The following is a 27,468-nucleotide window of genomic DNA, read 5'->3' on the forward strand; positions in this document are numbered from 1 at the left end:
ATCAGGCTGGGTCCACCTGCCTCTGCGACAGTTTAGAGTGGTTGCATCTGCTATTTGATTACGGCGGACCCATTGCTTTCTTAAGTGTTTGGTTCTGCTATCGGTGGGCCTTCTGTTTATTACGAGAGTAAATGGTCGGTTTGCCCGAGAGTTTTCCTTTCCAGATGTTTAAGCTTATTTGAAAGGAGACACGTTTGATAAAAACGGTCTGTCTACGTGACAACTTGCTGAGCTTGAAGCACCTTTTCACTCGTTGAACTGCACTCCGCTCTTAATTTTACCTCATGATCCAATAATCGTGTCTTTACAAATGCCAATGTTATATTATCTTCCGATAAAGTTTCTATCGCAATTATAACACCATCATAGTTCGTTGGAAGTGTTAATAAAAGGTGTGACACTTTATCCGTCTCTTCCATTTTCGCTCCTGCTGCCGACAGTTCAGTGATCAGATCATCAAAGACTGTAAAATGTTTCACAAGAGATATATCACCCTGCAATTTAAGACTTAATCATTTTTTTCTTATCGCCAATTGAGTTGCTAAACTCTTCCTTTCATATATTGCGTCCGAATTTTCAAAAATTTCCCTCGCGGTACTCCCTGTACTCGCGAACCCGAGAAAGAAATCAGATAAGTATTCCACGATAACATTTTTGGCGACCCTCATTGTGAGCTTTAATCCATTCGATGGTCAACATGTCTGGAGCTTTTTCATCGATCACCTTTATCACGTCTAGTTCGATCATTAGAGCACGCACTCTCAGCTTCCAAACACTATAACGCTCACAATCGAAAGATTTAATGTTTCTTTTTGCCTTTAAATTTTCCATCATTTTTTTGTCTTTTTTTTTAAACTAACACACGAATATTTTAAAAAAAATGAAATGCCACTAAATATAGATCTATACACTATTTAATAAAAAAAAACTAATCAGTATATTTAGTCACTATAGTTTCTTAAACACTATATTATTAGTCTGTTACCTTTTCAAACCACAAAGTTAATAATTAAATTGTTCACTGGGCCCATAACCTATTGGATTATGGGATTTATTCTAATAAAAACGCAATATATTTCAACACAAAATTAGACTTTATTTCAAGGATTGGAAGGACGTCTTCTCTCTATAACGCTTTGAAACGAAGTGGCGAGAAAGCCCGTAAGGACAAAGTTAAAAGTCTGCTGCCCACTTATAGATTCTAGAAAGACCAAAACTGCATTCAGCCTGTTACCCAGGCCCTCAGGTATAAACAGTCCCAGGCTTATGGGTCCGTTGACATCTGATCCGAAAACAAAACGTTGAAGCACGCAGTGTTTCTCAGATATACTAAATTTATTTTTGCTTTCTAGCTGACGCATTATAAATAATCCAACATTTACTTTTCACATTCCAAAGCTCAGGTAAAAGCTCCCACCGCGAAATTAATTTAAAACTTTCTTCTTTTGACCACAAATTTTTCTCTGACATTTTTGTTGAACTCTCGGTAAATCTTTCGGGCCGTTGGAAAGTGTGGATTACTGTCCGCCATAAAGAAAGTAGGTGTATACACTGCAAACAATTGCCGCAAGCGAGTTCAACTTGCTGACAGTTATCTCGGACGTGTCTACACACTTCTCGCGAGAATCGCTCTCGCAAAAAATGTCGCAAATTACTTGCTAGTGGACACGCACCATTAGATTCGGACGACGATAAGGTGCTTGAATTTGAAGTGCGATAGTTATATTTTAATGCAATTCTTTCGCGATTTGAAAACTGGAATAATTACGAGGGAACAAACCTAGAGGAAAACTTCCAGGACCAGACGGTCGCATAGGCCGCCCCTCGTTTTAAGGATTGAAAATTACATTAACAGAACAAAAGACGATAATAATAACTGAATACCTGAATTCGATGTGGAACGATCTAGTGGAATATTTCCAAGACGACGGTCACGTAAATCGCCCGTTTTGTTTCACGTAAATCAGATTGTCGTATTAATAGATAAAACTAATATATGATAATACTTTATTGGCGTTGCGTAACCTATACAGCAGTTTAGTCTCAAAAAGCCATTTTTTCGACTTTGAACTATACGTATTTCAAAACCTAGCCATTTTTGGACTTCGTGTCGATTATGACTTTTGATCAGCACAACTTTTCTGAAACTTTCAGACAATTCGACCGAAATTCAATTTTTATAAGGGTGTGTGCAGGGTCCTTTATTAATTATATTTAATAGCTGTTTCTTTATTTCCACTATGTAGACTAGACGGAAATGTACATTTGGTTAAAGTTTTGTTGCTTTTAAATATTATCAATTACCTTATCCTATAAATTGTGCAATATTTTTGTAAGTTCTCTGAAGTTCTTCAGAATTCTTGTAAAATATAATCTAATTTCTCGTTTCTCGAGAAGCGAAAAATATCGAGAGATTAGGAACACTAATAGGTACGTCAATTATCGAATATCTGTCTAATTGTAAGAACTCCCATATATTCTTCAAAACAGCATAACTTCTTTAATATTGGTTCATATGATTTGAATTATTTGGAAAAGTTAGTGGGAGCTAGTTCCAACATTTTTTTTTTAACTGTCAAAAAAATGTAAAAGTTGTATTTTTTAAATTTTTTATCTGAATCTATAATGCAATTTTGTATGGCACATTTTTAAACTCTATATTATAATAGTTATGTACAGAGTAAAATTTCATTGAAATTTGTTAATATTACTACGAACTACAAAGGTATAAAATTCGTGTCAAAAGGTCGAAAATCAATGACTTCGGCCGATAATCAGAATAGTAATAATGCGTTCGAAACTAAATTATAGCTTGCTGTAGTGGGCAAAAATGTAGAACATTTCACGAGGTGACAATTTTTTAACACTTGATAGGAAAATGAAATTTTAATTATAGTAGTTGAAAGATGGCTAGAAAATGCTACAGACAGAGAATAAACATTTTAGGAAGGTGTAGCATTAAATACCAACAATTAGCCATTATTTGAATAGAAATAAATATTAAAGTTATTATCATAAACTAAATTATATTAGAAAAGATTTTGATAGATAAGCAATAAAACTGATATGTTTTTACAACGTATTAAATGATAAGTATGAAGACCATTATTAGTACCATAAATTGGCTAGCAGATACGTTAATATGTAATATACTGTATGTATAGTAAAACTTCTAGGAATTGAAATTCATAAATCTTTTAATTACATATAAATTATTAAAATATAATAGTTTTATTTAAAAATTTACATGTAGATTTTTTTATTTAAAAAAGTTATTGATTTTTAAGTGGTCAGCAATTTCTTTGCGATGAATTTATTCTCGCAGTTAGTTCATGTTTATCATGTTCATTTTACGACTCATCTGCTGAAAAAAATCAATATATTCTTTATTTGTATCATTAATCATTTATAAGTATTTAAAAATGGAAAATGCTAAACGCGTGCGTAAGCATGGTTATGTAATAAAAAACAAGTGATGAAAAAATTAAAAGTTTTACAGGAATTAGATTTAACTGAAGATTTTTTATTTGTAGACTGTGACAGTGAAAGTGATTCTTAGATTTATTAAATGGTTTATTATAAAAACATTGAATAAATACATATCTAATAAACGCAAAATAAACTGTTTTTCTTTTTCATCGTTTAACGAATAATCTACGCAGCGGATAACGAACGTTTATCACACGGTTTGAAAAAGGGGAGGGGGAAAGTAGGTAGTGCCAACTATTTAGTAACTAAGGAAAATAACTATCTTTTGGTGACCAAAACTTAACAGTGATTCTGGTGAAAAAGTAGAAAAATGTGTGTAGAATGATAATGGTGAACAAAATAATGATTGTCACAATAGAATAGAAAGTTATTGTGAGCAAGATGTTCATAGTGAACAAAATAATGTAGCTATTTTCTACCCAGTTTTCATGTATATAATTTTTTATACGAGTAAATATTTTGATCAAAAAATATTTCTATGTTACTATTTCTATATTTCTATATTTATAAACCATTAAATGTTGTAAGATCATTGAAAAAAGCGTTTCATTGGAACTCAAAAACTGATTATTTAAAATGCCCAGAAATGTCCTGAATTGCACCCTAGTCGACTGGCTAGTTACTGGGTATTAAATGATTTTTATTTCCACCAGGGATCGATAATAATTCATTTCGGAAAGTGGTTCCAAAAAATGTCAGAAAGGTTGCAATTACTCTGACGAGTTAACTCGTGATAAAATGTTTTAATACAATTACCGTTTCCTGAGAAACTCGTTTTAATAAGGTAGGGACCTGATATTGCACATACCCCAGTAATTGTGCCTGATCAAGTACATCAGTGATTACCACTTCTGCAAGCTACGATGACTAATGTTTTTGGTTTGTGCGAGTACATATTTAGATAGAAGCGAAGAAGGATGATGATACATACAGTTAGTTGCTTTCAAGCCACGCTGGAGATGTTACGGTAACTTGGACGCCTTGTGTGAAATTATCAAGAGATTCGAGTTGAGTGACAATCACCTGGAAATATACTTGTTGTATGTAATATGTTGAATCTTATTATGTTTCGTCTGTGATATTACATCGATATGTGTTATAACAGTTTTCAAAAAAAATTTTATAAAATATCATAATTTTAGTGAATTATATTGAATGGATTAGTGGTTTTATTAACTGTAAATCTAATTACATAAAAAGTCCATTTTAATAAAACTAAATTAAAATTTAATTAAAAATAAAAAAATTTGATGAAATTAAATAAATAATTTTTTTAATCGAAAATGGATAGTATTGATGATAATAATTGATAATAATAATACAACGTTTGGACAAATGTATCATTTAATAAAGTATAACATTATCTTATTATAAGCAACACTGTTTTAAAGTGAAAAATAAACGATTTTAAGAAATTATCAACTCAATTATAATACATAGTGTTGCCAAATATGTATGTAGTTTTTCTCTCTATCTTAATTTACAAATTTAAATCCTATGTTGAATATTTGAAATTATTTAGAAATGATATAATAAACAAAGAAAGCTTCAGAAATTCTGTAGAAAAATAATAGTAAAAATGTTCATTAAATTTTATTGTAAAATGAGTGTTTTGTTTCTTGTCAAGAAAATTAAAAATTATTTTATAAGTTGTGACCCTTTTCGGGGGTTCACTCCGTATACAATGAGTCGGTGTTACAATGATTCGCTGGGCGCCAGCCACGTCTTGTGGCGATCAAGATCAAAAAGGGAAAAGGGGGGTGATTGAGGGTGTCTTACAGGGGATGGGTCTCGGGGCACTTACGTCCGTACAATACTTCGCGGGGGAGTACGCAAGGAGGATTATTGTGGGAAGGGAAATCTCTAGGGTCGGAAGAGGGGTTCGCAGGAAAGTTCGTCTACGTTACGCGAATGAGGAAATAGCTGTGGTTGGAAAATCAAAAGGGGGACTCGTCTCTACGTCGAACAATGCGCGGGCGGAGAAAATAGCCGTTGCCTCGATCTCGCTATTACAATAATTACGATAAGGGACTCACCCCAACTTCTCTCGCTCTCTCGCACACAATCTATCTCTCTGAATTCACTCGGTTTTCTCTATGTGTCTGCTTACTTAGCCTAGGGCTCAATTTTCTCAGGATCGGCTATCATGCCGTCCTTATTTATTAAAAAGCCGAGGTATCGGACCTCGGAACAACAAAATTCGCTCTTTTCGCGATTGATTTCTAAATTTGCTTCCCTCAAACGGGTTAAAACTTTCGCGAGCCATTCTAAGTGTTCCTCGTACGTTTCGGTCGCGATTACCACGTCGTCTAAGTACGCGAAAATGTGCGGCTCCCAATCGGGGGTGATTAACTTATCCATAATGCGTTGGAAGGTTGCGGGGGCGTTGGTGAGGCCGTAGGGCATACGGGTAAATTGGAAAAGGCCTCTACCGGGGACTGCGAAAGCAGTGATTTCTTTACTGGAGGGGTCAAGGGGAACTTGGAAATAGGCTTGGCTGAGGTCTAACTTGGAGATATAACGGGCGGTTCGGAGGCTATCAAGGATACGGTCCATACTAGGGAGGGGATAGGCGTCTTTTTTGGTGACTTTGTTAACGTCACGGTAGTCTATGCAAAATCTATAGGAGCCATTGGGTTTGGGGATTAGGACAGGGCGGCTGCACCAAGCGCTAGAGGAGGGTTCAATTATGCCTGCCTGGAGCATGGAATCGACTTCCTTTTGTGCAGCCTCTAAAACGCGGGGAGCCATACGGCGAGGGCGTTGTTTTATAGGAGGGTGACCTTGAACGTCGACGGAATGGGTGATGAGAGGGGTGGTTCCTAAAGTGCTGGATGGGGGTGGAATGAGGTGGTCAAGCAGGGTTCGAACTCCCGAGATTTCCTCGGGACTTGCTTCGGAGAGCCCTGCGCAGGCGGGATTCATGGGAAAGGGGTGGGTTACGGATTCGGGGTAAAAGGGGTGACAAGGTCCATTCGGAGTCCGCCACGACCTTAGATCTCCGTCGATGGTTACTCCAAATCGAGTGATAAAGTCCATTCCCAGGACGACCTCATACCCCAATGACTCGCTTGCGCGGAGGGGGAGGTTATGGATTTCGTCATCGATCTGGATCGCGACGGTGACTTCTCCGAGGATTCTCTCTGTCACGTTGTTGGCTAGGATCATACAGGCTTGGGAGGGGGTCAGGTGGGATTCAAATAGTTGAGCGATTCTGGGACCTGCATAAGAATGGGTTGCGCCTGTATCTAGGAGGGCTTGGAAGAGGTATTTCCCGTGTTGCACGGGGAGGAAAATGCGATTATCGCCTGGGTAGGGTTCTGTACGGGACTCTGCCGAGAGGGGTTTCGTTGGGGTGGGGATAGGGGCGGTTGGAAGGAATGTTGGTGTATGTCCCACCCGGGATCCGGGATGGTGGATCGGTGGTTTCGGGGAGGTTGCGTCGACCCTTACCGCCGACCTCCGCGTGCGTTTCCCGACAAGCAATTCGGGCACTCCGGTGCGATTACGTCGAACGTTCCGCACCGGAAGCAGAATTTCCTCCTCGGCCGTTGGCAAGAGCCAAACCAGTGTCCCGTTTGGCCACAGTTCCAACATTGGCCGGGGGGAGAGGATTGGTCGGGTGGAGCTGCGTTGCGAGGAAGTGGTTGTCGGGGACCGGAAGTCGCTTGGGCATAGGAAGTAGGGCGGTTGGGGGTCGCTGTTTGTGTGGATGTGGGGATTTGATATCCGGCTGGAGGTGGGACCATGGGAAGGGACATCAAGCTGGGGATTTCTGTAATCGTAAGGGGAGGAGGAGGTGTGGGGGGACGATATGGGGCGGAAGATCGGGGTATATTGGAATCCTGAGAAAGATAAGGATTTCCTCGGGACGGCTGTGGCGCGGTAGGAGGGGCCCGTGGCCCAGGGAGCGGCCGTCGGGTTCTTGGGGGTGTGTTGGGAGGGGTTGTAGGTCTAGGAGGAGAATTGCGAGGTTTAGGACGGTTCGAGGATGACGGGACGGTCTCTGCCGCCGCCGCCAGCTTGGATTTATTACCTTTCGGTGGTACGTACCCGCATTCAGGGATAAGTGACGTTTCCGCTAGTGGTGGTTCCCGATAGTCGCGAGTGTGCCTCTGGGCCTCGTCTACCCATGCACCTAGTTTAAGGAGGTCTCGGAAGGATTGGGGAGGGTGAAAATCGACGACGTATTTGTATCGGGGGTGAAGGTTCCGTTTCGCGATGGCCAGTCGCTCGCACTCGGGAATGGGAGGTTCGGCCCGAGCAAACATCATTTGTAATTTCCGTAAGTACTCCGCCAGGGTTTCTTGTCCTCCCTGGGTACGCGTGATTATGTCCCACCATAACCGGTCCTGATAGTTTGTCGGCACGAATTGGAGGCGGAAATCTTCCAGAAACTCCTCGTAGGTCGTCCAACACCCGGCTTGCCCGCGCGCCCAAACCCGCGCGGAACCCGTGAGGACGAAAGGGATTACTCTCAACATCTCGTCCTCCGTGATCCCATTCCCGCTTGCATACTCCGCCAGGGTTTCGAGGAACCCCTCTCCGTCCTCCCCGGGATCGCCCGCGAAGGAGATCCGCCACTTCCGGAAAAGCTCGGAAGCGCGACAATCTCCCGCCCCTCGCCGGGGACCCCGGGACTCGCTGGCTGAGGGGTGGAAGGGGTTCGTGCGGGATAGGGAGGTTTGGACGCGCGGTGGGGGTGGCAATGACGGGCAAGGGAGAGGGAGTGGGCCAGGCGGGTAGTTTGATGGGTTCGGCAGGGAGTAAGTGAAATTTCGAGTGTCTTGGCTCGGGGCTGGAATATGGTTAGACCACCGGGACGAGTGAGGAATTGGAGGCTCAGGGACACGGAAGGGGATGCGGGTGCTACTCAAGGAGGGTGGGATAACTCCTTGGTCATGACGATATGCATGGGAAGAATCTGAATAGCGGGAGAAGGGATCATGGGACGGGAATTGGGGAGATTGTATTGCGGGAGGATTATCAAAAGGGTTGTTTTGGGGGTTGGAGGGGATTTGAGGTGCAAGGTTCGAGCGTCCTTCGACCGGCGCCGGCGCGAACGCTACCCGGTCGCGCCGTTGGTCGTTATTCGGGGACTGGTCAAGGTCGATCAGCAGAGTCTGTGCCGGGATCGGATGGGAGATGGAGGTGATAGTGGTGGTAGTGGTCGCCGGGGTGGCCGTGGAGGCCATTGTGGCGGGATTGGGGATATAGGAGGTGTGCGGTAATTCGGGGAAAGAATCGGGGGAGATTCCAAAGGTGGGTGGATCGGTTCCCTCGCCAGGTTCGTCACCTGGGTCTGGAGGGGAATCCGGGGAAGGTTCGGGAGGAGGATCGTCGACGGAGGGGGCTACCCACGCCGAGGAAAGGGTGAACGGGAGACTCTCACCTGCAGTGTCGTTCGTCATGTCCCAGGGCGCAGCGTCCGGGCCATGGACACGACGGACCTCCGCCCTTAAATAGCGGTCGCGAAGGTCGTCCAGAGTACCATACAAATTTAAATGCGCGTGGTCCATCAATCTTATTAATTCTATAATTTGTAAATCACCGATATGCGCCCGCATCTGGCGGGCCTCGGCCGAATCCATACTCGCGGCTTCGGTGATATTCTCCGCGGAGTGACGATAATAAAAAAAACGGGGGAGAAAACCAAAAAAGTTTAAGGATCCTGAAAGAAAAGAGGGAATGCGATGGGAAGAAAACAAGCAATTCAATACAACAGTTTCCGGCTTTATTGCAAAATCGGGAAAACCCAGTATGCGATGGTCGATAATAAAAAAAAAGGGGGGACTGAAAAAAAAAGAAAATCCAAAATCGATAGAGGCTCGATAGAGTGCTCACGGTCGACAAAGGCACGACCGGGCCCTCGATATCGGCAAACCGCGAGCAATAACTTTTAAATTTGGGAGGACACACCAGAGAAATATATTTTCGGCACAGATAGTAATTCGGTTTCGCAAATTTCAACAATAGGACGGTTAGGTCGAAAACGGCGCACGTGTCGGTTACGGAGTGTTTATTGTTCTCTAGGACGTTCGAAGATCCGATTTCAAACACCACGCCGCGTTCGACCGTCGACACTTGAAAAAAAAACGGCAACAAGAGGCTCTCGGCAACGGTTATCTTCTGCGTCGTAATTTTGGGAATGTTCGGTCTTTAACGGCGGAATCACAAAGAAATTTTCTCAAACGCGAGAGTTTATGAACTTTTTATTATTTTATTATTTTCCTGGCCCCACGTTGGGCGCCAAATTTGTGACCCTTTTCGGGGGTTCACTCTATACCAGATTCTCTTCGCAGACTTTACTTTACATTACTCTCTCTCTCTCACAAACGCTGGGCGCCAGCCACTCGCTGTGGCGATTAAGATCAAAAAAAAAGGGAAAGGGGGGGTGATTGTGGGTGTCTTACAGGGGATGGGTCTCGGGGCACTTACGTCCGTACAATACTTCGCGGGGGAGCACGCAAGGAGGACTAGTGTGGGAAGGGAAATCTCTAGGGTCGGAAGAGGGGTTCGCAGGAAAGTTCGTCTACGTTACGCGAATGAGGAAAACTTTGTGGTTGGAAAATTAAAAGGGGGACTCGTCTCTATGTCGAACAATGCGCGGGCGGAGAAAATAGCCGTTGCCTCGATCTCGCTAATACAATAGTTACGATAAGGGATTCACCCCGAATCTCCTCGCACTCTCTCGCTTGATCGCTTTTCTCAAGATTTCTATATTCTCGCTCTCAGCACTCTCTAACGCTTAGCCTCAGGCTCAATTGACGGTTCGCCGTCGCTGCTGCGACGACAAAACCGTCGCGGGATGGTTTTGGGGAGGGGATGGGACTAGGAAGGGGGCCTCTTCCGGCAACGGGATAGATCGATTATCGATCTTCGATACACCGGTGCTCGGGGTCGATGGGGCTGGCGGATATCCCGCGATGACGGGTGGGTTGAGGTCTTCGGGCTCGGCGACAGATGGCTCCGGGTGGACGTTTTGCATCAGTTGGGCAACTTCGTCTATTTCTTCGAAGTCCCATGTTGCTCCGCTTCCTTGGAGGAAGGGTTAGGGGTCTGTCGCCGGCCTCGCAGCTCCTTCTGCGGGTATTCCTTGTAGGTCTTCCGTCGCCTCCATCGGCCCGCCACCGGTGAGCAGGGGGAAAGGGTTAGGTGAGGGAAGGGTTACGGGTGGTTTTGAGGTGGAGGTGTAAAGTGGGAAAAGCGCAGCGATTGTAACGGGGGGGGGGGCACGGGTGTCACCACGTTACAAAGTAAAATGTAATTTAAAAAAATATAAAATTGTGCTGAAACTTGAGTGACTGTGCTAATAATAGGTATGACACAGCAAGTTTAAATTTTATTTCAAATATTAAATGATATCTAGTATCAGATATTACTTCCTACATATTAGATCAGATCTAGTAAAGCAGGCATTAAATGAATTATTACTAACACGTTAACAGCGATAACAACCATTTTTAGTACAGTACGCTATAATTATTTAGAATTCAGATTACAATCGATTTATTTTCCAGATTAAACTGTTCACCTAGTACCTTATGAGATAAATACATGGTATTAATGTTACGTAGTGTAACCGATCGATTAAGCTATCGATACGTCACATATTGTAGGGGCCCGAAAATCCCCACCCCACTATCATGTCATAGTCGAATCGCGCAGGCGTAAGAAGCATCGCTTCCGAGGCTGCTTCTGTTGTATGTACATATGTACATGTGCAACCTGCAGCTATTTCATGCATCTACCGGATTCATTGTCAGTACGAATCCGCGAAACTAATGAAGCTGCTAAAACGAGACATGAGAGAAAGGGAGGCCAGTCGGTGCATCGTTTCTAGTTAAAACTATTTATTAAATCAAAGAATTCGACCGCAGTATCCGTTAAATAATGCGTTAGATTTTAAAGGCGAGCGTAATAGCACGCGTGTATCGCACACCGCGTTTCAACGTAAATTCCTGTTAGTAAACGGTGCTCTACGCCCAAGGACGTAGAGTCGCGCGAGATTTATTTATAACGGGCACTTCTTATCTTATCCGATGCGTGATGGTTACAACACGCGTATGTAGTAGTAGTGTATTCCACTACTGTGCTTGTTTCTGACCGAAACAGTGTTTACAAACATTGATGATTGTGCGGATAAAACAATAGAAAGTGATTCTACTGATTAAGGTCGATTTATATTATCCGTTCAGACACGGGCCGTTTCCGATCAGTTAGGTTCCGACAAATATTGTTCCGTGTTATTGAATACGAGTGTTTATATATACCGTGATGGATCGGTTCAGACGCATTCCGTTTCAAATATAAGACGACCAATACTACATACATCGTTTTTTTCGGAACCTAACTGATCGGAAACGGCCCGTGTCTGAACGGATAATATAAATCGACCATTACCCGTTCCTTATTCTTTTTTAATACATACTATTACAGTACTTGTACTAGTAAATCGTTTACAAGTTGAACAAACTTTAAATTCGATTTTCTCGAAAACGCCCGTTTGTAGTACGATTTTCGGCTCACTCTGTTTATTAAATAGCTGCAAAACATTCTATGGCATTACCATAACAACTTGGAGAAAAATTGCTTAGGAATTTACTGTACAAGTGAAGGAAGTACAAGCAAAGGATTTGTTTGCGACCCATACCAAAGTTTGTAATTCATAAGGCTTCAAATGATGCAACTCGTAATTATCACATGTCGTTAGGTTTTGTCCCAAGAACTGTTCGCAATTACCTCAGAGGGGTTGGCGTAAATCCGAATGGAAACGGTTCTGTTTGTTATTCATATTTTCACTTTATTATTGTTATTTAAAAAAAAAATATGATTGAGTTCAAAGATTACTAATCAGGTCTATTAAGCTATCTGAGCCAAATCATCAGAATATAAAAAAACATATATGAAAATTTTTTGCTAATTTGCTATTTTTTGCCGTAAAAAGTAATTTTTTTGCTTAATATTAAGCCATCTAGCCATTGTAAAAAATAGCATATAGTAAAATAAAACAAAAATTCAATAACACATAAATTTTTTGTTATATTTTACATTGAAAAGTATTTCTTTTGCTCCAACTGTTACAAAGTGATAACGGTTAGATAATTTCGCAAACAAAAAATTTAGAATTCGAATATTTTAATAACAAATAATTCAGGGAACATTTTGACATGATAATGTACAAGTAAATAATTTTTTAAAGCACCTTACTCTTATAGTTTGGGTGGTGCTCTTATCCATTTTTATGTCTTTTCGTGACAGCAAAACGTCTCCTGAATTATTTGCCGTCCTAATATGTAAGCTCTTGAATTTTCTGCTTATAAAACAAGTTTAAAAAACTAAATACCAATCAACACCAGTTAAGCTAAATGGGTAAGATGCTTTAAAAATAATTAATTGCGAACATAGTCATGACATTAGAATGGTTCGCAAATTATTTGTTCGCAAAATATCTAGATTACGATTTTATTTCTGACGAAATAGATTTGAAAAAATTTATATTTATTTTTTAGTTAATAAAAAAATAAACGGTACAAAATCTATTTTATGCAAAAAGGATGTATATAAAATTATACGCGCAATTAATTATTTTTAAAGCATTTTACTCATTTAGTTTAAGTGGTGCTGATCGGTATTTAGTCTTTTAAATTTGTTTTATAAGCAGAAAATTCAAGAGCTTACATGTTATGACAGCAAATAATTCAGGAGACGTTTTGATGCCACGAAAAGACTAAAAATGGATAAGAACACCACCCAAAGTAATATAAGAGTGAGGTGCTTTAAAAAATTATTTACTTGTACATTATCATGTCAAAATGTTTCCTAAATTATCTATATACATATATTAAAAAAATTTATGAATTCCATTTCAAGTTCGTCCGGCAATTCTATCCGCCCGATTTGCATTATTTTTTTTTTAAAGCATTGGAATACATCTACAGTGCACCGATGAGATGTTGCGGAGGCTAAGGAATGCGGGTACGATGGGTACGGTGGGTGAGTAACGACGTTGGGACTGGGCGGGACAGACCGCCTGAACAAGAAGTGAGAAATATTAATTGTCCTGACTTTTTCTCATTTCTCGGCAAACCCAGTACATTACTTGTCTCCTTTACCCTACTATAACGCGCCCTGATGCAGGTACCTCGAAAAAATTGCTATTTAAACGGAAACGATTCGTGGTAGTAGTTTAGTATTAGAAGTGAGTGTGAAGCGACAATGAAGTGGAACGAGAATGAAACCGTCAAGTTCGTCGAGCTGTACAAACAGCACAAGTGTCTGTGGGATATCACATCGCCCTCGTATCGCAACAATCAAATGCGGTCGGGGGCAATCGAATTATTGATCCGCGACATGGAGAAGGATGGTCTGGGTCCCGCGGAAATCAAACATAAAATAAAAATCCTGCGAACACAATACCATAATGAAATGAGAAAGGTGGAGGCCTCCATGAGGTCAGGCGCGGAGACCGAAGACGTTTACTGACCGCGACTCTTGTGGATCAGTATAATGGATGAATTCATGAGACCTACGCGAAGGAAGAGAGAATCGCAGAGTACGCTGGTAAGTTACTGTTCATTTATTCATTACATCCGTGTTATATTCCTCTAAATGCATCCCGTTGCAATCAGTAGTATACATTTTGTTCTTATGTGCTCTACTCGTGTGCAAAACTGTTAATGTTCTCGCGCTCTTTCAGACACATCCAAATTCGATACAATCACCGGCATCGCGATGCTCTACCGGCCTACCAATACCCGACTGCGCAGATCCATGCGAGGCTTGGACGGAGGAAAGGCCACCGATGCAATCCGATTTTGTCGGGAGTTCCAACCCCGGGAAAAGGAGGAAAATGGAATAACTAACCGGAGCAATGGACCAATTGCAGCAGATAACGGAAATGCTGCACGCACCCGGGTCCGAGGAGGACGATTGGGATGCATACGGCCATTTTACGGCTAAGCGGATGCGCGCCTTCCCCCCGTACCTAGCAACGCAATGTCAGGAGGAAATCAATAGTATTTTGAACAAGTATAAACATATTGCTAGCGCGGCACCATACATTCTACCACCCACACAACCTTCACAGAACACTCCATCACTCACACAACATGCACCATACATTCTACCACCCACACAACCCTCACAGAACACTCCACCACTCACACAACATGCAACATACATTCTACCGCCCACACAACCCGCACCATACATTCTACCACCCATACAATTACATTCTTACCAACCAATTCACCACATTCCCACCTATGACACTACACAGGCACCATAAATCCTACAGTAAAAAGATATGTAAAAACTGTTTGTAAATAATTGTACATATGTAGTTTGTATAGTTGGTTTTAATGATTAGTTTTAATGATTAGTTTTAAAAGAGTGAATGTGCATTTGTATGGAAGGATGCGTGTGCCTCTGTATGTATGATTAAAATGATTATTACACCACCTCAACAAGTTGCATTTCCTTCTAGCACCACTACCTTCGTCCCCGTCAGTAAAAAATGATTTACCTATATTTGGAATATTTAAGGGCATACTTTAAAATTCGAAAGGATCGCTCTTTCCGACAGCGGTTGCGTTTAAAACTGGGTGGGCTCTATGACAATATAACCAGCAGAGCCCACCTTCCTTTCCTTTGCAATTTTCTGTGCTGCTGGTAAATGCTAGGCGACAAGAGAAAACAACCATTTTCTTTTTCGCACGACATACCGGGTACAGGCCCCAGGTAGGCGCTCGGCGGCCTAAGGTCGAACCGACCGACCGCATTAATTTTTCAAAACATCAAATTCTTTATTTTTCATCGCATCTGTATGAAAGTGGTACCAATGGATTGCTGATACTCCCAATTAAAATGATACCTCATATCACGTAAATTGGACTACTTTTAACGAAATTGGCTTTTAACTATGCATTTAGATTTTTCACGTAACTTGGTTAATTATTGTCCAACTTATGTCGCGTTTGGTTTCATTTTGATCGTAAAAACATAAGGAATCGATTGACGTCGCTTCCGCCTAGATCTGATAAAAAATACGGAAGTTGGTATTTCTACAAGAGAAAACCATTTCCAGTTCCGGGCGGCATATCTGGAACAGGCACGGCCAGAAACACAAAAATTCGGACCCGAAGTTGCACGGAAAGTTGTACAACTAAGTTGCATAGTCTGAACGCGGCCTTAGCCTCCGCAACATCTCGTCGGTGCACTGTACCTTTCGCCCCTCTTAAGTTATATTCAAATGTGATTTTTCTGGAATTTCTCTCCACTCAAAGCTTCTTATCTCCGATTCTAATTGAGGTACGGTGTTCGTTTTTGTCTAAGAACACTCAATGAATTAAGCTCTTTCATTTGAGCTATTGACCAGTTTCATTGGATGACTTGAAGCAGAGTTAGGCGCGCACAACAAAGTTGAATTTCAATTTTTCTAATAAAACTAAATTACCGACTTTGTTTCCGTAAATTTTCATTTTCTGACGAATTATTAATTTAGAACTGTACAATCTGTTATTTGTTTAAAAAAATTAAAGTTAAAAATTGATGTTTGAATGCGAATTTATCGCACGGGTTAACTAGTTTGCTATTAAAATATTCGAGTTTTAAATTTTCTGTTTGCAAAGTAATTTAAAAATAGTTTATAAAGTTATCTAACCTTTTGTAACTTTGTAACAGTTGGAGCAAAAGAAATACTTTTCAATGTAAAATATAGCAAAAAAATAGCAAAAAATGTATGTGTTATTGATTTTTTGTTTTATTTTACTATATGCTATTTTTTACAATGGCTAAGAATTTGTAACTTTTTAATGGTTGGAGCAAAAAAATTACTATTTACGGCAAAAAATAGCAAATAATTAGCAAAAAATTTTCATATATATTTTTTTATATTCTGATGATTTGGCTCAGATAGCTTAATAAACCTTTACTAATCAATGTTTGAAATACAACAAAACTGGTTTTCATAACTATGAAATTTCATTACTTTTTATTTAATCCCCCTTAAGTGTTCGCAATTATCCCATATTTCCTTACACTTGTGATTAAATCGGGCTTCTTCAAACAAAATAATGTTCTGGCTTTTTGCCCTTCCCCATAGGTATCCTTAGAGAGAATGACAGTGCATGAAAGAAGTCCCATATAGGAGGTGTTAAATTTCAAACGAAACAACTGCAATTTTGCGACTTATATCCCCCTGGGGGACGGGAAGAGTTTGGTGGGGGTACGCGCTGAATGAATTTTATGAATTTTTTTATTATTATTTTGTTTATGTAGACACTAAAAAAGGAAAAAATAAATATATTTTGTTATTAAAGTATACGCAATTTCTTTTTTTAACGAGGGGTATTCAGCGTTACGAAAATTATGGAAGAGGTACACAGATGTCGAAAGTTTGGGAAACACTGGCATAGGCGTAAAATTTCCATATTCGCCGGGGGTACATTTAACTATATAAACATGCGATTTTTTCTGGATATTAATGGATTGTTTATAATACTTTGTTATGTTCCGTGTTTTGGGCAAATAAATTACGACCAGTTCTATGGTAAACGTAAATCTCTCTCTTTTATTTAGCGATCTCACACTCTCTCTCGTCTCGCAGCTAGCTGCCCACGCGATCTGCTTCTCTACGCGTCTACATATTCATATTCCGTCTGTTTGTTGGTGCGAAGAACACATATTGCGATAACGTACTACGCTCCAGTGTATGAAAAGATAAAATATTAATAATCTCATGTAAGATAATAAAAATAGACTTAAAATGATTTATTGACAATTTTCGAGACTGTAATTTGTACGGTCAAGGAAATTGAATTATAAAAGTCAAATTTAAAAAAAAAAAAAAATATTAACAGGTATGAAAAATAAACTAATTTCAGTCATTGTCATGGCTAGAATTTTTTTTCTAACGTGGCGCAGAATCTTTAGCAAATTAAAATTTCTTGAATTTTGAAACTTTGAAATTCTAAAATTTTTAGGGGTAAAGGGATAGTCCACTATTTAATTAGAGGAAAGCGGGGACAAAAGTAACATTGTAGATAGCTCAAAATTTATTATAGCTATTATTACAAATTTTGGATATACAATGCGAAATTACAATTAAAGTACACACAAATATGTACTAACAATAATAGAGTAACTTTTTCTTTGCGGTTTAAAATTGTAATATGAATATTCCTTAGGTAAGTAAGTGCTTATCATTTCTTTCAATTTTTGATTTGACTCTTCTGAATGTAATACTGGTCGTTACTTGACAGTTTTAAGCGTTTCATTAGTGAAAATTTCCAAAAGCATAGTCGTGGACGATTGTGACGTCGGTAATCGGGGTTGGTTGTAACGTTTCTAGTAACCAAGAAGATGAAGAATATTATTTTTTTTTGTTTATATGAAATTCTACAATATCAGCAAACAATATGAAAAACAGGTGCAATGTATTGAATATAAAGATTGGGCACGTGAAGCCAAAACGTTTCTCACATTTTCTGCAATTGTGATATCGATTACTTTACTACAAATTTTAGCTTTCTTTATTTACTATTTTAATTGAGATCAATAAATATTTTAGTTTTGCAAAGATAGATTACGATTCCATGCAGTGTTACAACCGATCACCTACCAAGGATAGTTGCAACCCTTTCCCTGGTCTTCACTTTTTATTAATAATTTGGATATTACTTGTTATAAAGCGAAACTGCTGTAACTCTGTAATGTCAAATAACTATGCAAGATTTTGCTATAAACATTTTTGTTGTAAGTGTGACAGTTTTTGCGTAATCGTAGTTCAATGTCAAATTGTTACTTTTATCTTCGCTTCCCCTATATCTTCCTTCTATCTCTGCTGATATGAAGTTAAATGAGGACATTCAGATAACTGTTTATAAACATTTAAAAAATAATTGTATGCGATACGTAGAAACCAGTAAATCATTTACAATGATAACGAGGTCAAAGAATTATCTTATTAATTTTTGCATATTACATAGTTCGTTTTGCATATTAAATGATTAATTACAAAACATTATAAGGCTGCTTTATACGTTATTCTTACAATTACGACCACTTTTTACACAGTATAAATATTTAATTTTTGAAGGAACAAAAACAGTCGCAGAAAAATTGCAATCAATCAATTGCAGTCGATCAATGGTTTTTATACAGATTCTATGAATCTTTTACTAAAGTTATGTTTCATATAAAAAATGAATAAAAAGCAAGTCATTTTTCTTGCATGTCATATATGCTAATATGATATATGTTTCAGTCAATTAGAAAAGTGTTTCAATAAGTGTATTAGTGGATTTTGTGTTTGCTTTTTACTCGAATAACGAGTTGTACTTATAATAATTAGTGCAACTCGTTATTCGTGTAAAAAATAACTAACACACTTATTAATACACTTTTGCATTATTTTTTTACTATATTTTTTAATCTGAGCTAATTGTACAATTATTTAATTATAGTTGCACTTATAATTAGGTTGAAAAATTGAGACTATTGTTTTCTAATACTTTAAAATAAAGAAAATAAAATTTATGTTAAAAATATACTTATATTTTTAAATGTACATAGATAGAATTGAAATTTCAAGCTTCTAATGAAACCAGACGTCTATTTCCTCTATAATGCGTTGTTAGTACAACGATGTTATATCATTCATCTATGAAATTAGAGTTACGTATACTTCCACAATTGCCAGTGGTAAACACTAGAAGATATGATAATACTGATTGAAAGTCAATATGTGATCGATACGTATGAAAAATAGAATAAAGTTATCACATTTGAATAATGCAATGCTAATTTAATAGGTTCTAGATACTAAATGGATACTAAATACTGATCCTTAATAATAATTCTCTTTTTTTATAGAAAACAGAAGATAAAAACGCTCATTATTTATAAGGCCTTAAAAATAGTTTAATTATTCTATTTAAAAATACAAATTAGAAGAGTAAAAAAATAATTCAAATTATTAAAGTTATGTCGCAAAACCAAGCAAAGCAAGTGGTTCCCTGTTACGTCCAGATTATTTTCAATAATCCGACCGTGGTTAACATTTATTTTCATTTTCTTTTTGATAGTGTTGAATAGTTTAATCGTATAATATACTGAATTTGTGTACCTCGTCGGTGCGCAGCACTTGGAGATAATCCCAGGCGAGGCACACAAAGGAGGCTATAATTAGTCCTTTTCAAATAATAAGAAGTTAACCTTCCTTGGGACGATTGCCTTGTCGAAACCGCGTAGCAATAAACACATAGAAATTCGAAATCGCTAAGGTTAAGGAGAGGTACTATCAACATCTTTCGCCACGCGGTTAAGCAGTGCGACGCACTTGGAAGTTTCCCAGCTTAACCGCGCGGAATAAGGGAAATACGATTTTTGTTTTACTTCGCAACGAAGTACCTATCCTACCTCCAAAGCATGCGTCAGCCGGTCCTTCCACGAGGAGTGCATGTAATTTGGAACAGAACAATTGGAATTTAACGGAATGAAACTGTTTGAATGATATTGGAATGCGAGGGTTTGCGTGACAACCACTGTAGTTTGAAATCGTTCACGAATGTTCGAGACAAAGGTCGACCGAGTCTATAAACATCGCCGTTAAACGTTAAACGTAGAACGTTTGAATATACGTAAATCGTCGAGATACGAATCAGAATGTTAATAACTAATGAGCGCGGAATGAATGTTAATTAAATGCGACACGCATGTATCCGCAATTTGTCGACAATTATAAAACACCGGCTGCATCTCGCGTAAACCGCTAAACAACGAGATTAACAGAACAATTAACGTATGAATAATAATTAACGATATTCAACTAATGGTCATTCAAACTAGTAAACCAAATATTTTTAATAAAATGAAGACCTCTTTCGATACCGGAAATATCATGATAAAAGCCTCTTTAATTAGCAAATTCAAATAAATTAAGTCGTAGCAGATTTCGAATATTCCAGAACTTTAGAATTGCGACGCATGAAATCCGTTGTAGCGTTAGAGGGGTAGAAAGAAATGGACAACCTTAGACGAAGGTAGAAGGAAAAGCCAGGAAGGGATGAGGGAATTAGGAAGAGCGGCCAACTAGTCAAATACGCGCGGGATTTCCCCTCCGTCACGTACCCCGATTTGCCAAATGATGTCCCCACTTTGGGCCCTCGATCGCGGGTCGAACCCTGAGGCACGATCGCTTGACTGAGGCAAATCACTCTTCGTCGAAAAATCGTGAGGTACGTGACGGGGAGCCCGTGTTCGCGTCGAGCAATAGTTTCGTGTGAAAATCGTAGAAATTAGCTGACCGGTAAATTCCTTGGAAAAGGCAGAATGCCGGGAGATTGCGGTTCGCGTTTTCCGCGTTAAAGACTCTTGCGAATACGTTAAATTTCACACTTTTCAATCACTATCCTTTTCTCTTTCGTTTTAAACCGTCCGCTGAATTAATTACTTTTCTTTTTGGTTTTTTTTTTTCCTTTCGCGTCGCGTCGCGTCGTCTTTATAATACTTTTGTGCTCGTTTCGTAATTAATCGTTCCGTAATACCGTAATAAAGGCCGATCGCGAACGCGTAGTGCAGTGGCAGTTTCCTCATCTTCTCTTTGATTTCCAGATTTCTCAACGATACCAGCGAAAGAAAGCGTTTATCAAACCATTATTAGATATTATTTCATCTTGATTCCTGGTAAGTTGTCCATTTCATTTTATCTAATACGACGAATCTGGACGTAGCGAGGCAAAACGGGCGATCTACGAAACCGCGTATTCTGGAAAGTTTCCCTCTAGATCGTTCCGTTCACAATAGAGACATAAGGTATCGAATATTTAAAATATTTGGAAAATTCCGATTTCACACAAAAGAAGGCGGCCCCACGAAACCGTGATTCTGGTAGTTTACCCTCTGGGACCGTTCTTTCTTTTTGTTCGCGTTTAATTCCTTATCCGACATCGTCGCTCGAATCCTCGAATCGTCGAATCGTTTAATCAAACATTAATTATTCCATAATCAATAGTCTCACTTTCATATAATCTAAACCTTTCTTAACAATGCATTTATTTTCCCTTGTATTTCAAACAGCTCGCATTCTCTGTTAACCAACCATTTATTGTCACGTTTACTTTTTGAGATTATATTTTTGTTACGCCTAAACTGTTTTAATTCATTTACGTTTCAAACCACTTCTTTCCCTTCATTTTCACGCCTACCATCTTCGTACAAATTCACACGAGGGGCCCGTATGGGACTAGAGCATTGACGAACCCGATTAAATTCTTAATTAACTATTAATTAATCTATCAACTCTTTTAATTGTTCTAATCGCGAAGGATCTAACATCGTCTCGAGCGATTAGGACTGGTGGCAGCGCTAATACCGTTCTCAACCGCGTATCAGCCAACATAATAAAACATAGTAAAACTCTCGTTTTTCGTTTTCCGTTTTTCGTTTTTTTTATTTTGTACGTCGCGCGCCGTCTCTCTCTCGCTCGCGACGTAACATCCCTAAGATGGATCCTTGGCTCAACTTGTAAAAATTGCAAGTTTTCTTAAAAACAAATATAGAAAACATATCAAGTTAACATTCTAACATGCAAAATTGTATGATTCAGAAGAATGTTTCCATAATATAATATGTATTTCCTACATTCAGTTTATAATTATAATTAGAAAAATTTAGTACTAATTTGACAGTTAAAAAGTAATAACAAAATCACAGTTATGAAAAAATAATGAAAAGATAAACTACAAATAAGAAATAATAGAGACATTAAAAGAAAATAAATAAAAAAATTAGCAAATCAATTTTCATTGTGAAGTTTAACATTTTTCATTAACAATTTTGAAAGATAAATTCAAATTTATGCAGTTTGTGTAGTTAATTTATATTATCATTAAGGATTATGAACTTTATACATATTTATGTAGTTATAAATTCTTTAAAACTTTATTACCCATTATGTTCAAAGAATACAATAAATTCATCTATTACAAAGAATCCAAATATAACAGGGAATTCCAATATTTATGTTAAACAGTGTAAATTATTTTCCAGGAGGTCGTTACCATTTAACAAGTAGCCATTGATCATCAACGAAAATGCTGGGCTACTTCGAAATTTTGTGCGGTATCGCCGCATTACTTTATGCCTTATATTACTATTCCACTGTCAATTTTAATTATTGGAAGGACCGGGGAGTAGTTGGACCAAAGCCTTTGCCATTTTTTGGTAATACCAAGGACCTTATGTTCACAACCGTTTCAATGCCAGAATTCAGCAAAGATATTTATCTGAAATATAAAGACGAACGAATGGTTGGATTATTCGTGCAAAGATCTCCTGTTATCTTTCTGAAGGATCCAGAATTAATTAAAGACGTTCTTATCAAAGATTTCTCGAAATTTTCGGATCGCGGATTCAAGGTCTATGAAAAGGTATGAAAAATCGTATTATTAAGTCACAGAATAAAATAATCTGAAAACAAAAATTTTATAATACACTTTGTATATTTTCTGCAACATAGCAATTTAAATTGAACAGTTTTGTTTATTTTTTAACCGACTTCGAAAAGGAGGAGGTTACTCAATTCGATCAGTATGTTTTTTTTTTTGGTTTTTTTTGTGTGTTCACCGATTACTCCGAGATGGATGGACCAATCGGAACGAAACCTTTTGCATCTTGTAGGGTATGTCTTCTGATTGGTCCCATTAAAAAAAAATTTTTCATTTTTTCATTGTTATTGTAAAATACATAAAGTTTTTAATCTCAAGGTTGGACGATTTCAATGATTTTTTAATATGTTGTCGGGGGTATGATTCTGAACAACTTTTCCGAGATATTCGTGAAAAACTATTGTTACTACTACATGACTTCTACGTATGCCTACATGTCTCTACCGGTGTATGAGTCAGCATGCAGTCGCCGATTCTCTACTGTTTCTATATATGTACATATGTATACTCTGCAAGGCATGTGCAGATCGCGATGAAACCCCACTTGCAGAAATGTATGGAACTTGTTAGCGTTGAAAACTATCGTTATTGCAATTAACCAATAAGAAAGGTAAACCACCTTACGGCATCCTACAAATACTGCTCGTTCCACTAAAAAGTGTGAAATAAAATAATTTTTAACAAAAAACACAACCGACTTCGAAATGCACTAAAAAGTATGAAATAATTTCTACTTCATTTATACAAATACCCAACAGCTATTAATAAAACCTATTTACTCGTTAAATCGTATACTAAATACATTTCAACCTTTTCGGAGGCGGCGCAAAATTAAAAACTTTCTTCTACTAGGAAGATCCTAGTTCAGGCGTCAGCAACCTATCAAATCGTTATTGGCATCATCGTATATTCGGGTATTATTAATTTTGCGCCGCCTCCGAAAAGGTTGAAATGTATTTAGTATACGATTTAACGAGTAAATAGGTTTTATTAATAGCTGCTGGGTATTTGTATAAATGAAGTAGAAATTATTTCATACTTTTTAGTGCATTTCGAAGTCGGTGTCACGTAGACAGACCGTTTTTATCAAACGTGTCTCCTTTCAAATAAGCTTAAACATCTGGAAAGGAAAACTCTCGGGCAAACCGACCATTTACTCTCGTAATAAACAGAAGGCCCACCGATAGCAGAACCAAACACTTGGGAAAGCAATGGGTCCGCCGTAATCAAATAGCAGATGCAACCACTCTAAACTGTCGCAGAGGCAGGTGGACCCAGCCTGATCACTCGAATAGTAACCAGACCACCCTTCTTAATTAGTATATAAACCCGTTCGTATCAACGATCGGGGGCAGTACCAGAGCTCATCTCGTGTCGAGCACGTCGTGTACGGTAGTGAGTTGGTTACTATTAGTGAGATCGGGTTGAAGTCCCCTTCGAGCAACATTCACCTTATAGAATCCGCGAGTCGTGTTTCTATTTGGCATTACAATCAACCACACACAACACCCCCGCATTGCCAGTGCGTGAACACCGAGCATAGTGGAAATAGGTAATATATCACATTATACACCTATATTCGCGACAACAACATCTGTAATAGACCAAGATTGTAGAATATATACATTGCTGTGTCAAACCCACATTAGCATTCTCCTTTAAACCCAGTGAAACCTTGTGACAGTTCCTACCACAATACAATCTTACCGCTCGGGTTGTATTGATAATAAAATAAGTTACGCGGCCGCCAATCAGAAAGCCTCTGATAGCCACGCGCGCTGCCAAGCCGTCGGCCACGTAACATCGGTTGTGTTTTTTGTTAAAAATTATTTTATTATTCTAAAATAAACGTTTAGGTTTCTGTCCTCACATGCTACATAATCGTAGAATTTCTGTTAATTACAGGGATCAACTTCCCAGGTCTACTGTAATTATATGATTAAATTAAATTTATTCCTAACTCTTATTTTATAAACGTATTTTTAGCAACTTTAAATAAAAAAGTTTAGATAAAAAAGTTGCGAAAAAGAATTTTGACTGGTTTTTACACAATTCTGATCTATTCACTTTCTTCGTTACGCGACCTTAATTAGCATGTGTAACTGCTTTAACGCGTTCGCTACCACCCAGCAAATGTTAGGAACATGCTGTGTGCCACTATATCCTAATTTCTACGAGAAACGTCGAAGCATAGTCGACGGGTGTCACACGGGTCGTCACACTCTATGTCGACAATGCTTCGACGGTGGCAGCGAACGTGTTAACCAGTAGCTCGCTAGAACCGAAAATGCCTGTGAAATGGGGCGTGTTCCTTCCTTTTTTTGACCAATCAGATTCGCGGCCTTCTTATGGGTCTTCTTGTCATCAGCGGACAGTACAGTTTCTGACCCGACCGGTCCCGACTCAACCCAACTCATTTAGTTGTCTGAACACTCTTAGTTAGTGCTGTGCATGTCATGTTATAACGTCACCCGGTTGCACGTTTTTAAGTTTGATATTATATGATGGCATCTGTTTGCAAAGTTTGACATTTTATGGTGGCATCTGTATTAAAAATGTTAAATTAATATCAAGCTATGCGAGAATAAGAAGATTGCCTGAAAATATTTTTAAAAAGTAAGAAATAACTAATTTTGTTGAATTTTAACAATAATAATGATGTTACTGTCCCATATAAAATGGATGATTTCCAATTGAAATGTGCCATATAGAAAGGATTAAAAAGTTTACTATAATGTATCAAAGTATATTTAATGTAATTTTTTTTTTACAGACCGAGCCATTATCACAACATCTCTTCAACCTGGAAACAAAAAGATGGAGACCGATGCGTTCGAAACTTTCTCCAATGTTTACATCCGGAAAATTGCGAGACATGTTCGGTCTTATCCTCGAATGTTCAGAGCACTTTAAACAGTATTTAGATAAAGTAGTTGCGAAAGGAGAGCCTATAGATATTCCAGATCTAACTGGAAAATTCACAACCGATGTGATCGGTTCTTGTGCTTTTGGGATTGATACGAATTCATTGGCAGATGAGGAGAGTGAATTTCGTAAAGTAGGCAAACAAATCTTCACTCCAACTTTAGGAAATGTACTTACATTGAAGACCAGCATATACCTGCCAAAATTGTACGAACTATTGGGTTACATTGTACCAGATAAAAAGTTTGCTCCTTTCTTCACCAAAGTGGTTATTGACACCATGATGTATAGAAAAGAACATAATATACATAGACCTGATTTTATCAATATGCTTATGGAGCTGAAGGATCATCCTCAAAAAATCGATGATATCAGTAAGTTTAATACTTATATTACTAGAATTAGAAGTACTTTTCATATTAATATATTACCGTATTACTTTGAATTTAAGCCGCAGTAGGATTTTAAAATTGGAAAATTGGAAAGAAATTTAATTATTCTTAAATATAAATATAATAAGTTACCTAATTTATTGAGAATCATTTTCCGATATCTACGGATGACATCATATGATAGCACGTTGCATATACCAAATCGCTGTAATATCAGTTCGAGTAAATCGATAAAATATCTGCCGGTAACGCGTGCACTGCGTTTTGCCGCCAGACGGCGTTAGCTCGCTCTTCACGGCTAGTCAGTATCGTAGCCAAGCGTAATCAATATCAATGGTGGGGTTCAATGTGTATCCAACTCATACCTATAATGTTTGACTTTTTCTTGCTATTATTATTTCTCTTTCATTGTTATTCATTATTAAATAAAAAAAAAAAATTGTTATTCATTATTGTTTTTAGATAGCAACAGTAAAATGATAAAATACTTTAACTTAAAATTTAAAAATCGATTGACGAGCATTACGACTTTATCAATCGACACACGATTGAAGACAGTTTTGAAATTTGTCTATGATATAGAATAAATAAGATGTATAAGATTAAGAATTACCTGCAGTAAACGAATTTAAAAATATGGAGGCTTATTTATCATGGAAATATAATTGTCTACTCTATGATTTTCAAGAAAATTATAAGAAGGTTTCTTGTAAATTCAATACTATTGAAAGCCTTTTCGTGATGAAAATGTAATACAATTCTCTCAGGTTTAGCGATGATGGAGAAGTAAGAACGCTTATCATTAGCGCTCTTTCGAAATATAAGCATCACTTGACGTTGCTTTCAAACACTCGATGCAATCGGAGAAACAATAAATATTTTTTCTATATCATAATCAAATTTCAGAACTGTCTTCAATCGAGTGCCGATTGATAAAGTCGTAATGTTCGTCAATCGATTTTAAAATTTTGAATTAAAATATTTTATCATTTTATTATTGGTATCTAAAAGTAACAATGAATAACAATGAAAGTGAAATAATAATAGCAAGAAAATATCGAACATTATTGGTATAAAAATTGGATACACATTGAATTGGTGTTTATTACGAGTAGCTACGGCACTGACCAGCCGAGGAGTGGTAAACCGCCGTACACGCGTCACCGGCAGATATTTTTTCGATTTACTCGAATACTGCTTCAACACTTACC

General features: G+C 38.2%; 1 protein-coding gene across 1 annotated transcript in view; it reads left to right on the forward strand.

Annotated features, from left to right (window-relative positions):
• Positions 1–27,468, forward strand: part of LOC117610864 (cytochrome P450 6a2-like) — a 174,257-nt gene that overhangs the window by 143,418 nt on the left and 3,371 nt on the right. The window contains exons 2-3 of the mRNA XM_076689392.1: positions 22,543–22,922; positions 25,714–26,239. Of these exons, the coding sequence (XP_076545507.1) occupies positions 22,587–22,922; positions 25,714–26,239 (862 nt within the window). The 5' untranslated portion in view covers positions 22,543–22,586. The remainder of the gene's footprint in view (positions 1–22,542; positions 22,923–25,713; positions 26,240–27,468) is intronic.

This window comes from Osmia lignaria, chromosome 8 (assembly GCF_051020975.1).
Source record: "Osmia lignaria lignaria isolate PbOS001 chromosome 8, iyOsmLign1, whole genome shotgun sequence".
Classification (NCBI taxonomy): Eukaryota; Metazoa; Arthropoda; class Insecta; order Hymenoptera; family Megachilidae; genus Osmia; species Osmia lignaria.